The 14,801-nt window shown below is 43.7% G+C and overlaps 1 protein-coding gene across 4 annotated transcripts in view; it reads left to right on the top strand.

Annotated features, from left to right (window-relative positions):
* Nucleotides 1-14,801, top strand: part of NOL4L (nucleolar protein 4 like) — a 407,582-nt gene that overhangs the window by 372,202 nt on the left and 20,579 nt on the right. For all 4 annotated transcript variants that reach the window (XM_069243393.1, XM_069243394.1, XM_069243392.1 and 1 more), the window contains 2 exons: nucleotides 12,483-12,605; nucleotides 13,443-13,644. In XM_069243393.1, the coding sequence (XP_069099494.1) occupies nucleotides 12,483-12,605; nucleotides 13,443-13,644 (325 nt within the window). The remainder of the gene's footprint in view (nucleotides 1-12,482; nucleotides 12,606-13,442; nucleotides 13,645-14,801) is intronic.

The following is a 14,801-nucleotide window of genomic DNA, read 5'->3' as shown; positions in this document are numbered from 1 at the left end:
TCCAAGCTCCTTCTTCCACGGCCTCTTCCAGATTCTTCAGGAGGTTTCGTGGATTTGGGCGTGGCTCTTCCTCCTCTTCCTTTCGGGGAAGATATCAGCAACCTGCCTCTTCCCACCCCTATAGATCTTTTAGGGGGAGGGGTAGGGTCCGCACCAGGGGAGCCTCTCAGCAGCACTCTGCCTCTTCCTCATCCTCTGGCGGGGTGCAGCAGGGGAAGCAGCCTTAGGCTTCCACCATTTCCCACTCACTCCTCTCCTGTAGGGGGAAGATTACAGCATTTTCTCACCAAATGGGAGACTGTTACGTCGGACACTTGGGTTCTCAGTGTTGTGGGAAAAGGCTACACCCTTCCCTTTCGGGAGTTTCCGCCCCTCATCCCGCCCCGCCCTTCGTATTGTTCACAAGAACACCTCCTGTTGCTAGAACAGGAGGTAGAAGTCCTCCTTTTAAAGGGCGCGGTGGAGTTGGTCCCGGAGCAGGAAAGGGGTCAAGGAGTTTACTCAAGGTATTTCCTGATTCCCAAGAAGGATGGTCGTTTGAGACCAATTCTGGACCTGAGGATCTTGAATTGGTTCCTCAAGCAGGAAAAGTTCAAGATGCTGACCCTAGCACAGGTGCTTTTGGCGTTGAACATGGAAGACTGGATGGTGTCTGTCGACTTGCAGGATGCTTACTTTCATATCCCGATACTCAAGTCACACAGGAAGTATCTCCGGTTTGTGGTGGGATCGCAACACTACCAGTTTGCGGTCCTTCCGTTTGGTCTTACTTCAGCACCTCGAGTCTTCACGAAGGTGATGTCGGTGGTTGCGGCAGAGCTCAGAAGGAAGGGGATAGCAGTATTCCCTTACTTGGACGATTGGTTGATCAAAGCCAAGTCCCCGGAGCTTGTGTTGCGTCATCTGCAGTCAACAACCCAGTTGTTGTTCGACCTGGGCTTTTCGGTGAACGAGCCCAAATCTCACCTGGAGCCCTCTCAGCGCCTCCTGTTCATAGGGGCAGTACTGGATACAACATTGGGTCGGGCCTTTCCTCCGCCTCAGCGGATTCAAGATATTCAGGATTTGGTTCCAATGTTTGGAAATGGAGCGGTAGTTCCAGTCCTCAAGGTCCTTCGTCTGCTCGGTCTTTTTGCCTCCTGCATTCTGTTGGTCATGCATGCTCGCTGGCACATGAGGGCTCTTCAGTGGTGCCTCCGAAGGCAGTGGTCTCAACACAGAGGGGATCTAGAGGGTACTGTCAAGATCTCCAGAGATGCTGCTGTGGATTTGAAGTGGTGGATTGCAAGCAACAATCTTTCACAAGGAAAGCCGTTCCAGCAGTCGCCACCAGTGGCCACAGTCATAACGGATGCTTCCACTCTAGGGTGGGGAGCTCATCTGGGGGATCTGGAGATCAAAGGTCTTTGGTCTCCAGAGAAACAGATTTTTCACATCAATCTGTTAGAGTTACGGGCTGTACGTCTGGCTCTCAAGGCCTTCCTCCCTTCCCTTCGTGGTCAGTCGGTACAGGTCCTAACGGACAATACTACCACGATGTGGTACATAAACAAGCAGGGAGGAGTGGGGTCGTACCTTCTCTGCAGAGAAGCTCTTCGACTATGGTCCTGGGCAAAGGACCATCGGATTTGCTTGATAGCAAACCATCTGGCCGGAGTCTTGAACGTGCGTGCGGACAGTCTCAGTCGCCACTTCTCGGCAGACCACGAGTGGCGTCTCCATCCAGATCAAGTCCGTTTAATCTTCCAGAAGTGGGGGTTTCCTCGGGTAGATCTGTTCGCCACTCGAGAGAACGCGCATTGTCCGTTGTTCTGCAGCCTTCAGTATCCGATGCAGGAAGCGTTGGGGGACGCGTTTCAAATGACCTGGTGCGGCCAGTTGCTTTACGCGTTTCCTCCCATACCCTTGATTCCTCGAGTATTGAGGAAGATTCGCCAAGACCGGGCTCTAGTAATCTTAATAGCTCCGGATTGGCCAAGGAGGGTGTGGTACTCCGACCTTCTCCAACTCTCAACGTGCCCGCCGCTCCGTCTCCCTTTCAGGGCAGACCTCCTCTCACAGTCGCAGGGGCAGGTTCTACACCCCAACCTCCAGAGTCTGCACCTACATGCCTGGAGATTGAACGGGGCAACCTGAGTTCCTTCTCTCTCCCGCCTGAGGTAGTGGATGTTATATTAGCGGCCAGGCGACACTCCACTAAATCTATCTACGCTAATAGGTGGTCTAAATTTGTTGCGTGGTGTGGAGAGAGGCAGATTGATCCTTTACATGCTCATCTATCGGACGTTTTGTCTTTTGCTCTATCTCTGGCGCAGAAAGGCTGTGCAGTGGCTACCATTAAAGGTTATTTATCGGCCTTGTCAGCCTTCATATGTCTTCCAGACCAACCATCTTTATTTAAATCCCCTATTGTTATCAGATTCTTGAAAGGTCTTCTAAATCAATATCCTCCAAAGCCATTCGTTATGCCGCAATGGGATTTGTCCTTAGTCCTGACTTTCCTTATGGGGTCCCCTTTTGAACCTATGCATTCCTGCCCCTTGAGGTATTTGGTTTTAAAAACAGTCTTCCTGATAGCTATAACATCAGCAAGGAGAGTGAGTGAGTTGCAGGCCTTATCAGTAAAACCCCCTTATACAACTTTTTATGGGGATAAGGTGGTGTTGAGGACCAAGGCTGCTTTCCTCCCGAAGGTTGTTTCACCCTTCCATTTGGCTCAGGCAATTACTTTGTCCACGTTCTATCCTCCGCCTCATCCTTCCAAAGAGGAAGAAAGACTGCACCGTCTGGACCCAAAGAGAGCGTTGAGCTTCTTTATCGATAGAACAAAGGATTTCAGGCTGGAGGATCAGCTGTTTATTGGATACGTGGGCAAGAGGAGAGGAAAGGCAGTCCACAAGAGAACACTATCCAGGTGGGTTGTTCTTTGCATTAAAATATGTTACTCTTTGGCAAAGAAGGATCCTCCTGAGGGCATTAGGGCTCATTCCACCAGAGCTAAGTCGGCCACTTCGGCCTTAGCCAGAGGTGTTCCTGTGGTCGACATCTGCAAGGCCGCAACTTGGTCGTCCCTTCACACTTTTGCAAAACATTACTGTTTAGATTCTGAGGTTAGAAGGGACGGCCATTTTGCACGGTCAGTGCTGCAGGATTTCTTGGTTTGACCATTTAGGCACCCACCGCCGGGAGTGGTACTGCTTTGGGACTCTATTCATGAGGTGAGGAATCCACAGGTAGTTGTATCCATCAGAAGAACGAGTTACTTACCTTCGGTAACGACTTTTCTGGTGGATACATTAGCTACCTGTGGATTCCTCACGGTCCCACCCGCCTCCCCGTTGCCTTTATGGTCTTGCCAAGTAATCCTTGAGTGTGCTCCTCTTGGTCTTTGAGGGTGCAATAGATGTATATATATAATATATTTATATATATGTAGGTATATGTCTATATATCTTTATGTATATACTTGGTGTGTGTATATATTTTAAAAGAGAGAGTTTTATATATATATATATATATATATATGTACATAAAAAGATTTACAGTTATTCATACAATGTGGTGTATTTTTACATTATAATGGATGTTGCTTTGTTCTTTCATTGCATTGCCTGGTTGTTCTCATGCACGTAAAAAATGATTGGTACTGACGTCCGCACGTCGTCGAGGACCTCTTATTGCCTGTATGACGTCAGACGGCGTCGCGTGCGAGACAGTGACGTCCTCGTCGACGTGCAGAGACTAGTAAGAAGATTTCCGTAGAATGCTGGCGCCATGGGAGTATTCATGAGGTGAGGAATCCACAGGTAGCTAATGTATCCACCAGAAAAGTCGTTACCGAAGGTAAGTAACTCGTTCATTTGCAACAAAGGAGAACGCAAAATGCCGAGACTTCGCATCCAGGTACCCACACAGACAGTCTCAAGGCAATGCCCTATGGGTGAACTGGTCAGGGAAATTTGCATACGCTTTTCCCCCTCTCCCTCTCCTTCCATATCTAGTAAACAAATTGAGTCAAAACAAACTCAAACTCATATTAATAGCACCAACATGGGCAAGACAACCTTGGTACACAACACTACTAGACCTGTCGGTAGTACCACACGTCAAGTTACCCAACAGGCCAGATCTGTTAACACAACACAAACAGCAGATCAGGCATCCAAACCCAGCATCGCTCAATCTAGCAATCTGGCTCCTGAAATCCTAGAATTCGGACATTTAAACCTCACTCAAGAATGTATGGAAGTCATAAAACAAGCTAGAAGACCATCCACTAGACACTGCTATGCAAGCAAATGGAAAAGGTTTGTTTGCTACTGCCATAATAATCAAGTTCATCCATTACACGCATCCCCAAAAGATGTAGTGGGATACTTACTACTCTTACAAAAGTCAAATCTAGCCTTCTCTTCCATAAAAATACACCTTGCAGCAATATCTGCATACCTGCAGATTACTCATTCAACTTCACTGTTTAGGATGCCCGTCATTAAAGCATTTATGGAGGGCCTAAGAAGAATAATACCACCAAGAACACCACCAGTTCCTTCATGGAACCTTAACTTCGTCTTGACAAGACTCATGGGACCACCTTTTGAACCCATGCATTATTGTGAAATACAATTCTTAACCTGGAAAGTTGCATTTCTCATTGCCATCACATCTCTAAGAAGAGTAAGTGAAATTCAGGCATTTACAATACAAGAACCTTTTATCCAAATACACAAAAATAAGGTTGTACTAAGAACCAATCCTAAATTCCTACCAAAGGTTATTTCACCGTTCCACTTAAATCAAACGGTAGAGTTACCAGTGTTCTTCCCACAGCCAGACTCAGTAGCTGAAAAGGCACTACATACATTAGATGTCAAAAGAGCACTAATGTACTACATCGACAGAACAAAGGAGGTTAGGAAAACAAAACAACTGTTTATTGCATTTCAAAAACCTCATACAGGAAACCCAATATCAAAACAAGGTATAGCCAGATGGATAGTTAAGTGCATCCAAACCTGCTATCTTAAAGCAAAGAGACAACTGCCCATTACACCAAAGGCACACTCAACCAGGAAAAAAGGCGCTACCATAGCATTCCTAGGAAATATTCCAATGCACGAAATATGTAAGGCAGCCACATGGTCCACGCCTCACACATTTACTAAACACTACTGTGTAGACGTGCTATCCGCACAACAGGCCACAGTAGGTCAAGCCGTACTGAGAACTTTGTTTCAGACTACTTCCACTCCTACAGGCTGAGCCACCGCTTTTGGGGAGATAACTGCTTACTAGTCTATGCACAGCATGTGTATCTGCAGCAACAGATGCCATCGAACTGAAAATGTCACTTACCCAGTGTACATCTGTTCGTGGCATTGGTCGCTGCAGATTCACATGTGCCCACCCGCCTCCCCGGGAGCCTGTAGCCGTCGGAAGTTATCTTCAACATCTGTACATTTGTATATATATATATATTACTTAACCTTAATTTGTACATACTTATTCATTCCATTGCATGGGCACTATTACTAACACACACAACTCCTACCTCACCCTCTGCGGGGAAAACAATCTAAAATGGAGCCGACGCCCATGCGCAATGGAAGCAAAGAGGAGGAGTCCCTCGGTCTCGTGACTCGAAAGACTTCTTCGAAGAAAAACAACTTGTAACACTCCGACCCAACACCAGATGGCGGACTGTGCACAACATGTGAATCTGCAGCGACCAATGCCATGAACAGATGTACACTGGGTAAGTGACATTTTCATTATATGGTGCTTCAGTGCGGACCACTTCGGCACCGAAAAAAAGACAACAGTCAGCCAATGTTTCATCACCGAAAAGTTTCCATCCACAAAAACATTCGGAACCGAAAACATCACAAAAGACTTTCATTGACTGTACAGTCTATAACAACCCCACATCACAAGTGGAACTAATTTTAGAGGCTATGGATGCTTGGCAGAGCCGACTTCAAGTTGAACAAGTAACAGGGCAGATTATAAGGTCACCTCCGCCACCTTTAAAAAGGAAATTAACTTTCCAAGAGTCTTGATTCCTTTACACCTCCAAAAAAGACTATCAAAGAAAAGACTTCTTTTCATACTCAAACATCTCCACCTTTCCCTACTTCTCTACAACATATTCCTCCAACAACATCTCCCTCTCATTCAGGGTTCACACCACCTAGTTCACCACCTGGTGGCTCTCAAGATATAGGGGATACATTAGATGAACAGGATCCAGGGGATGCATATGATCCGGATCCTATTTCTCCAAATGATCCAGATCTTTACTCAGCTAGACCTTCACCACCTGAGGATTCCACATCATACCAACAGGTTATATCGAGAGCAGCAGCATCTCACAATGTACATATGTACAGTGATTGATAAGAAGTACAACGCGGATCCTTTATATATAAAAACACGAATCCCTCCAGACTCTATTGTTGCATCTACTGCTTCACGCAAAAGGGCTAATAGCCACTCAACAGGAGACACACCTTCTCCTGATAAAGAAAGTAAAAAATTAGATGCGGCAGGGAAAAAAGTGGCAGCTCAGACAAATTGCTAATGCACCAGCTTTATTATCCAGGTATTACAGAGCTCACTGGTATGCTATGGGAGAACTTTTACAATACCTACCAGAAGAACATCGTAAAAAAGGGGTAGAAATTGTAAAGGAGGGCCAAACAATTTCAAATAACTGCATTCTATGTGCACTTGATGCTGCTGATACAGCAGCGTGTAGTATTAACACAAGTGTCATAAGGCGCCATGCCTGGTTCAGATGTTCAGGATTTAAACAGAAGGTACAGCAGGCAGTTTTAAACATGCCTTTTGATAAAGAGCATTTATTCGGTTCACAAGTAGATACCACACTTGAAAAATTAAATAAAGATAATCAAACTGCCAAAGCTATGGGAACCTTAAAAGCCAGCACACATAGGAGTAATTTTCGTCGTGCAGGGTTTACAAGAGGATTCAGATAATCATTTCAATAACATTCCACAAATCGTCCTAAATCCACCTCTCAATACATCAGAGGTTACTTTAGAGGATCTTATAGAGGAAACAATAATAAGGGAAGAGGAAATCCATCTGCATCAGTCACTAAACAATGACTTACAACAAACAATACTAACACACACCACTCCTGTAGGGGGAAGGTTACAACTCTTTTACCACCAATGGACTCCAATTACCACTGATCAATTGGTACTTCAAAGTATCCAAACTGTTTATTGTCTGTAGCTCATTTCTACTCCACCAAATATACCCCCTCGTACTCACACAAGATCATCTCACTCTTCTCAAAGAGGAAATACATTTCCCTTTTATAAAAGGAGCTATAGAAACAGTACTATTACAATACCAAGGAACAGGAATTTACTCCCTGTATTACCTAATTCCCAAAAAAGACAGGTCTCTCAGACCAATATTAGACCCCAGACCCTTAAACCACTACGTCCTGTCAGAACTCTTCACAATGTTATTCCTTTATTACAACTAGGCGACTTCATGATAGCGCTAGACCTAAAAAAGGCTTACTTTCACATTCCAGTTCATCCTGCACACCGCAAATACCTAAGATTTGCAGTGGCAGGCAAACATTACCAATTCAAAGTACTACCATTCGGAGTCACAGCTGTTCCAAGAGTATTCACAAAATGCCTTGCAGTGGTTGCAACACATCTCAGAAGAAAACAAATTCATGTTTTCTCTTATTTGGACCATGGGCTCATCAAAGCCAATTCATTTGCACAGTGTCAAAAATATACCCCAGCTACAATTTGTCTCCTACACTCTCTAGAGTTCACCATAAATTACGTCAAATCTCATCTGCAACCTCTCCAAATACAACCCTATCTAGGATCTATCCTAAATACACAATTAGGAATAGACTTTCCCAATCCAAACTGGGTCCAATTCCAAATTGATCGCAACGTTAAAACAGAACCAAACATTCACAGTAAGAACTGGTATGAAAATGTTAGGGATGATGGCATCTTGCATTACCTTAGTGCTTCATGCCAGACTTCATATGCGTCCTCTTCAACAATGTCTCTCTCGTCAACAACAATGTCTCTCACGTCAGTGGTCTCAGGCACAGCGTCAAATGGAAGATCTAGTGTTGGTGGAGGTGTCTCTCTCTACATTGGTGGAATATCACAAACCTTATGAAGGACGCCCCATTGTAGACCCTGTGCCTCAAATCACTCTAATAACAGATGCCTCAAAGAACAGTTGGGGAGCTCTTCTCCTCAACCTAACAATCCAGTGGAAATGGGACAATACGCATTGATCTCTTCATATCAATTACCTGGAACTGCAAGCAATATTCTTGGCAATTAAAGCATTCCTTTCACAGTTGCAACCCAAAACAGTGTTGATACGTACAGACAACATGACTGCCATGTACTATCTTCGAAAACAGGGGGGACACAATCTCATCAACTATCCCATCTTGCAGAAACAATATGGAAATGGGTGATTCGTCACCACATTCACATAGTGGCACAATATCTCCCGGGGACAGACAGCCACTTAGCAGACCTACTAAGCTGGATGCATCAACAAACACACAAGTGGGAACTCCACCCACAAGTCCTTGAACAGTACTTCAAAAAGTGGGGAACACCTCGAACAGATCTGTTCGCAACAAAAAATGCCAAAACTTCACCTCCAGGTTCTCACACCCTCAGTCCAAGGTCAATGCTCTACGGATTAGTTGGTCAGGGATATTTGCTTACGCTTTCCCCCCTCTCCCGCTCTTACCATTTCTAGTCTGAAAGATAAAACACTCAACATGAGCTCAGTGGCCCCTACATGGGCACATCAACCGTGGTGCACAACGCTTTTGTAACTCTCAGTTGTTCCTCATCATGACCTTCACAACAGACCAGATCTCCTGACAAAACAACAGGGACAAATAAGACATCCAAATCCTAAATCATTCAACCTAGCGAAATGGCTCCTGAAGTCATAGAATTTGGATATTTACAGTTACCTCAGGCAATTCTGTGCAGCAAAATGGAAACGTTTTGTTTCTTACTCACAAACAAAAAACATTGACCCCCCCCCCCCCCCCAAACCAACAGTACAAGACATTTTATAATATTTATTACATTTACAAAAAGCAAATTTAGCTTGCACATTTGATTACATTTAGCCGCTATAGCTGCATATCTTCAAAATAGCAACATATTTTTTGTTTAAAATTCCAGTAATAAAGCATTTATGGAAGGACTAAAAAGGATGATTCCACCAGGAATTCCTCCAGCTCCATGATGGAATCTTAACATTGTACTAACAAGGCTCATGACTACACCATTTGAGCCACTTCACTCCTACCCCCTACAATTCCTTTCATGGAAAGTAGCCTTTTTAATATCCATCACCTCCCTCAGACATGTCAGTGAGCTCCAGACATTAACTTTGGAAGAACCTTTCTTTCAAGTTCATAAAGAAAAATATGTGTTAAGAACAAATCAAAAATTCTTTCCAAAAGTAATTTCGCAATTTCATTTTAATCAAACAATAGAATTACCAGTTTTCTTCCCAAAACCAGATTTGGTAGCAGAAAGAGCTGTACATACTCTAGATGTTAAAAGCGCTTTTATGTACTACATAGATAGAACAAAACATTTTAGGAAAACAAAACAACTTTTTGTGGCTTTCTCCATACTGCACAAAGGCGATCCTATATGTAAAACAACTATAGCAAGATGGATAGTCAACTGCATTTAAACTTGCTATACTAAAGCTAAGCGACTATTACCTATACCACCTAGAGCACACTCCACTAGGAAGAAAGGTGCATCTTTTGCATTTTTGGGTAACATACCTATAGCAGACATTTGTAAAGCAGCAACACAGTCTACACCACACACATTTACAAAACATCATTGTGTAGACGTCTTTGCAAGACAACAAGCAAATGTTGGACAAGCTGTACTTAAAACACTTTTTCAAACAATTGCAACCCCTGCGCACTAGCCACTGCTTTCGGGAGGGACTGCTTTACAGTCTATGCACAGCATGTGTATCTACAGCTACACATGCCATCGAACGGAAAATGTTACTTACCAGTAGACATCTGTTCGTGGCATGTAGTGCTGTAGATTCACATGCGCCCTCGCTCCTCCCGGGACGTGTGTAGATGTTGCAATTTACTCTCATATATATAAATAATGTACATATGTAAATACACTGCATGGACATCTTTTCTATCCTATTATCTATTTTTCACTACTTCACTCTCCTGCCACCGGAGAAACAATCTAACAAAGAACTCGTTGCCCTTGTGCAGTATTATCGAGAAGAGGAGTCACTTGATCCCATGACACGAAAACTTTCTTCAAGCAAAACACAAGTTGTACTACTCCGAACCCAACACTAGATGGCAAGCTTATGCACAGCATGTAAATCTACAGCACCACATGCCACGAACAGATGTCTACTTGTAAGTAACATTTTCCTTACCTGCGGATTCCTCATCAACCCACCCACTTCCCTGTTACTTGTCTGCATATACCAAAAAGAGTTTTGTTTAGTTTTTTGTATATGTGGTATGGGTTTTTATGAGTAAATATTTGGCTTAAGATTTTAAGAACGGGAATTCAATTTCTGGGTTAGTTCCACTAGTACGCTTCAAAGGTACCCAAAAATGGGTGGAAACTGATGTCAGCATGCCGAGGAAGGCCTCTTATGGCTCCAGTGACATCACACGAGGTCGCGTGCAGATTCCAAAGCCCTTGTCGACGTAGGAGAGCTTTCAAGAAAGTGTTGGTGGAATTCTGGCGCCTTAGAGTATTCAAAAAAGGAGGAATCTACAGGTAGATACAGTATCCACCAGAAAAAGCATATCCAAAGGTAAGTAGCTTGTTCTTTTGTTTACATAAATCCTGCCATAAGCCAAAAGAATGCAGCATATGTGAGACATTTAGTACCAAAATCCTAAAGGACAGAAAGGGCTGCTGCATCTTCTAAATGCATAGTTCGCAAGTAAATTGTTTGAAAAAAATGCTTTGAAATCTAATAAGTGCAAATCAGACACACCTGCCTCAAAATATGTAGATTGTGGGGCTACCTCAGAGCCCTGTGTAACACTCAACAAGAGACTTTCTACCTCTGCTATGAAAGGACAGACTTGTTAAGGTGAAGTCGCACCTTCAGCCTCTAGAGGCGCACCGTCAAAGTAGAAACAAATACTGGTCACAAGATCTGTCCCTCCATCGTCCTCAAGTATGCCACAGACTCCATTTCCAGTAAATCTGTCGACAAATCACATCAACATCATACCAGTTCAGAAATCAGATTAAGCATTCTCAGGCCACAGAAAGAGTCCAAGTATGTATGTTACATCAATCCATGTTAAATTTCACAAACACCCCCCATCCACAGATGGCAATGACCAGCTGTATGTATCCCACGCAAGGGAGCACCTCAACCCCCACCCACAGCATCTAGGCTCAAGATCCACAATGAAATAATCATATAGGCTCAATAATCAGTAAAAGTTAATCTCATTGTTAGGCGGGCTCATGCCTCCGCCTTGGGTCCGTGTGCCTGCACCCCTGACGTCAGGTCTACATGATATTCTTTGAGAGGTTCCCAAGTATTTTTGATTGTGAGATAGTAGGCGTCAATATATTACTCTTTGATGCTATGTGGTGAACTGTCCCCTGGATAAAAGTTGAAAAGCGATTATAAATAGTTTAGTTCATGCTTCTGCAAGCATCACTTTTTGAAACTGGACCAATACACAAATAATAATATCTGGAAGTAATTCTTGAAAACCTTTTCACGTAGGCCCTTTCCTTTCCATCTTGCTACCATCTTTTTGGATACTGCTTGGCATTCTTTATGCAGGTAGTGTTCCTGAGGATCTGACGAAGGAGAAGAATAAGTTGTTTAGTGTTGCATTACCCTCTACTTATTCACACTCAACATTCCAGGCGGCTTTTCCACAACAATAAGGTGTTTTCCATCATTGACATGGAAGCGGAAACCAAGGATTCATTTTGTGGGCAGATCTCAGGTAAGGAAGGGTCATAAGGGCCGAAACCTAGGAAGCAACTGTTTTTAGCCGGTGACAGGAATATTCCGTCTAGGGGCTTTCAAGGAACCCTATGCTGCAAAACCATTCATTACCTGCTAGTAATGAATTACCTACTATTGCCCTGATTCACCTTTTCTAATCTCTTTTCTGACCGAGATTAGAAACCCAAATGTTCCTGTTTTGTCCTAAAAGTCTCTAGTGTACGTCCAAAATTAAACATTGTAAGGTTCAAAATGCCTAATGTCCAACATTTAAAAAAAATAAATGCTCTTCCTCTCCTTGGAACTGTTCTTAAGAAATATATTTCTGTGAGATAACATCATGTAAGTTCGATCCAAATCTAAAATTCACACCAAAACATGAGCTTCACATAAGACTAATTCCCTTGAGTTTCTCTGAACTTTCTCTGCAGGCTAGGCCGACACCCCCTCACCTGACTTCTGCCATGGCTGAGAATATTCTAGCTGCAGCCTGTGAAAGTGAGACCCGAAAAGCGGCGAAGCGGATGAGGCTTGAAATCTATCAAAGCTCACAGGTAAAGGGCACATTATCTTTTTCAACGATATGTTAGCTGTTTGGAACAGTCAGTCAGTGAGTCTGAAAGGGTTTCCTTACCAGGGAGAAAGAGGACACTGCTCTTTCTGGGCTGGGAGTTCAGAGGGGAGAGGAACTGTTTAGTCGGTTGTGCAAGGAATACTGCTGTCTTTAAGGGAGTAAACACTAGGGGCGTATTTAAGTGCCCCTAGCCCCACCTTAGCACCGCCATAGCGGGATGCAAAGGTGGCGCTAAAGTGGCCTTTTCCCCACGCCATATTTACAAAGTGATGCCATCTTATAGAACAGCTCATGGCTTATGTTCCGGAATTCTGTATATTTTAAATCCTCCCCACCCCCAAGTTAGTGTCTATGGGCTGACGTAACCTCCAAATGTAAGGGTGGTAAGACCTGAACAATCATCGACCACTTCTACTGGTGTAAAATTAGTACCATGTGGGGGCTGGCCTGATCAAGCCGCCAGCGTGTTACTGCGCCTGTGTGACCTCACGATTGAAGAGATGTTATCACTTCCATGTTTGACACCAGATGTTAGCTATGTTAGGAGGAAAGGCATAGACCACTTAATCTTTTTTGGCAGAACTAGCAGAAGTACGGTCACAAGGAGTGAAATAACTACTGCTGTCCTCGAAGGAAGGAAGGAGTCTGATGCTGTTGTTAAGTGAAATGGGATGTTTTAAGGGGCACTAGCACAATGCTGATATTTACTGACTGTTGGGTCCCTGACACTTTAGTGGTACCTGCAGCTCCTCCATCAGGTTTAGTAAGGACTCTTGGGTGCATTTCTGTAGAAGTAACCATATTTTCTTCAATGCAGGATGATGCCATCACGCTGGATAAACCACTCCCCCGTGACCCTGCAGCTCTTACTCACTCCTCCTTCACATTGCCAGCATCGTCTTACACCCAGGATCCTGTCTACATCAATGGTAGCCTGAACTACAGTTATCGTGGCTATGGCTCTCTCGGGGGCGCCCTGCCGGCTCCTGCCACACTCCAAACAGGAAATCACAGTAACGGTAAGAAGCAAATCATGCGCCGTTCATTTGACATGCTATGCGTCAGTGCACTACTTACTAAGTGTGGAAACTCATCTATCACTTGCACTTGCTCCAGCACAGTGATACACTTTACATTGTGATGGAAAATTGTCCACCATTGTCACAAACCTCTCAAGTAACAGTGTACGTGCAATTCATCTACATAGTATTTGGGCAAACCGCCCAACACTGCTCATCACTTTTCATGGTGAAACTATCCTGTGCTGTAATTTGCCTCACCAGCCCTTTCGGGATTGCTACAAAGTTCAATGTTCTGTCATTCAGTCTATGACTGGCCCTCACCCCCACATAGCCCTGACATACATCACTGAGTGTGAAGACACACTCTCCAGCATTTCTGTGTGTGGTTTTGTAGGAAAAAAAGGACATTAAGGGCCAGATGTACGACCCATTAAAGGAAAACGGGATGCATTTCAAAAATAAAAATGAAATGTTTTGGTTTCATTTTTTAAGCATACGCAGTGGTTCATGGGACTACTGCCTGTTCTTAAAAGATATTTTTGCTACCATTCACAAAGTGAATGAGATCCCCTGAGGACCCCTTCCTGGTTGCAATTTGCTTACCACCTACTTGAACCTCATTCTGGTCGCAAAAAGATGTACATCCCCCTGCGACTCGCTATTGGTAAGAGACGCCCTTGGCACTCCCCTTCCTAATAGCATCTCACAAACCCTATTTTGCGAGTCAGAAATAGGTTACCAGCTCACAAAATAGGGTGTGTACATGCCAGAGGCCGATTCAGCTGTTTCAAATGGGCCGAATCGTCATTTGTGAGCACTAGAACAGTCGTACATCTGGCCCTAAATGTTTCTTTATATGCTCCTTGTTCTTCTCTGCTGAGTTGCAAATTCTTTTCATTTGTGTTTTTCCTTTTTTTTGCCTCTTCACACACTCTCCGGATGCCTAATTGTAATTCAGATTATTCCTTTAGGTTATCAGTCCTAAGCAACTATTGAATTCTAATTATAATTCAGAAAAGATCACGCACAAGACATTTCTTCAATTGTATGACAAAATATCAGGAACAAAAATATTGTGAGACAAGTGTATTTATTGTATAAAAAATATTAACAACAATACTGAGTACAGTATGAAAATATTGTATCAAAAATAT

The sequence above is a fragment of the Pleurodeles waltl genome, chromosome 7, assembly GCF_031143425.1.
Source record: "Pleurodeles waltl isolate 20211129_DDA chromosome 7, aPleWal1.hap1.20221129, whole genome shotgun sequence".
Classification (NCBI taxonomy): domain Eukaryota; kingdom Metazoa; phylum Chordata; class Amphibia; order Caudata; family Salamandridae; genus Pleurodeles; species Pleurodeles waltl.
This window is presented reverse-complemented; position numbering and strand designations above follow the sequence as displayed.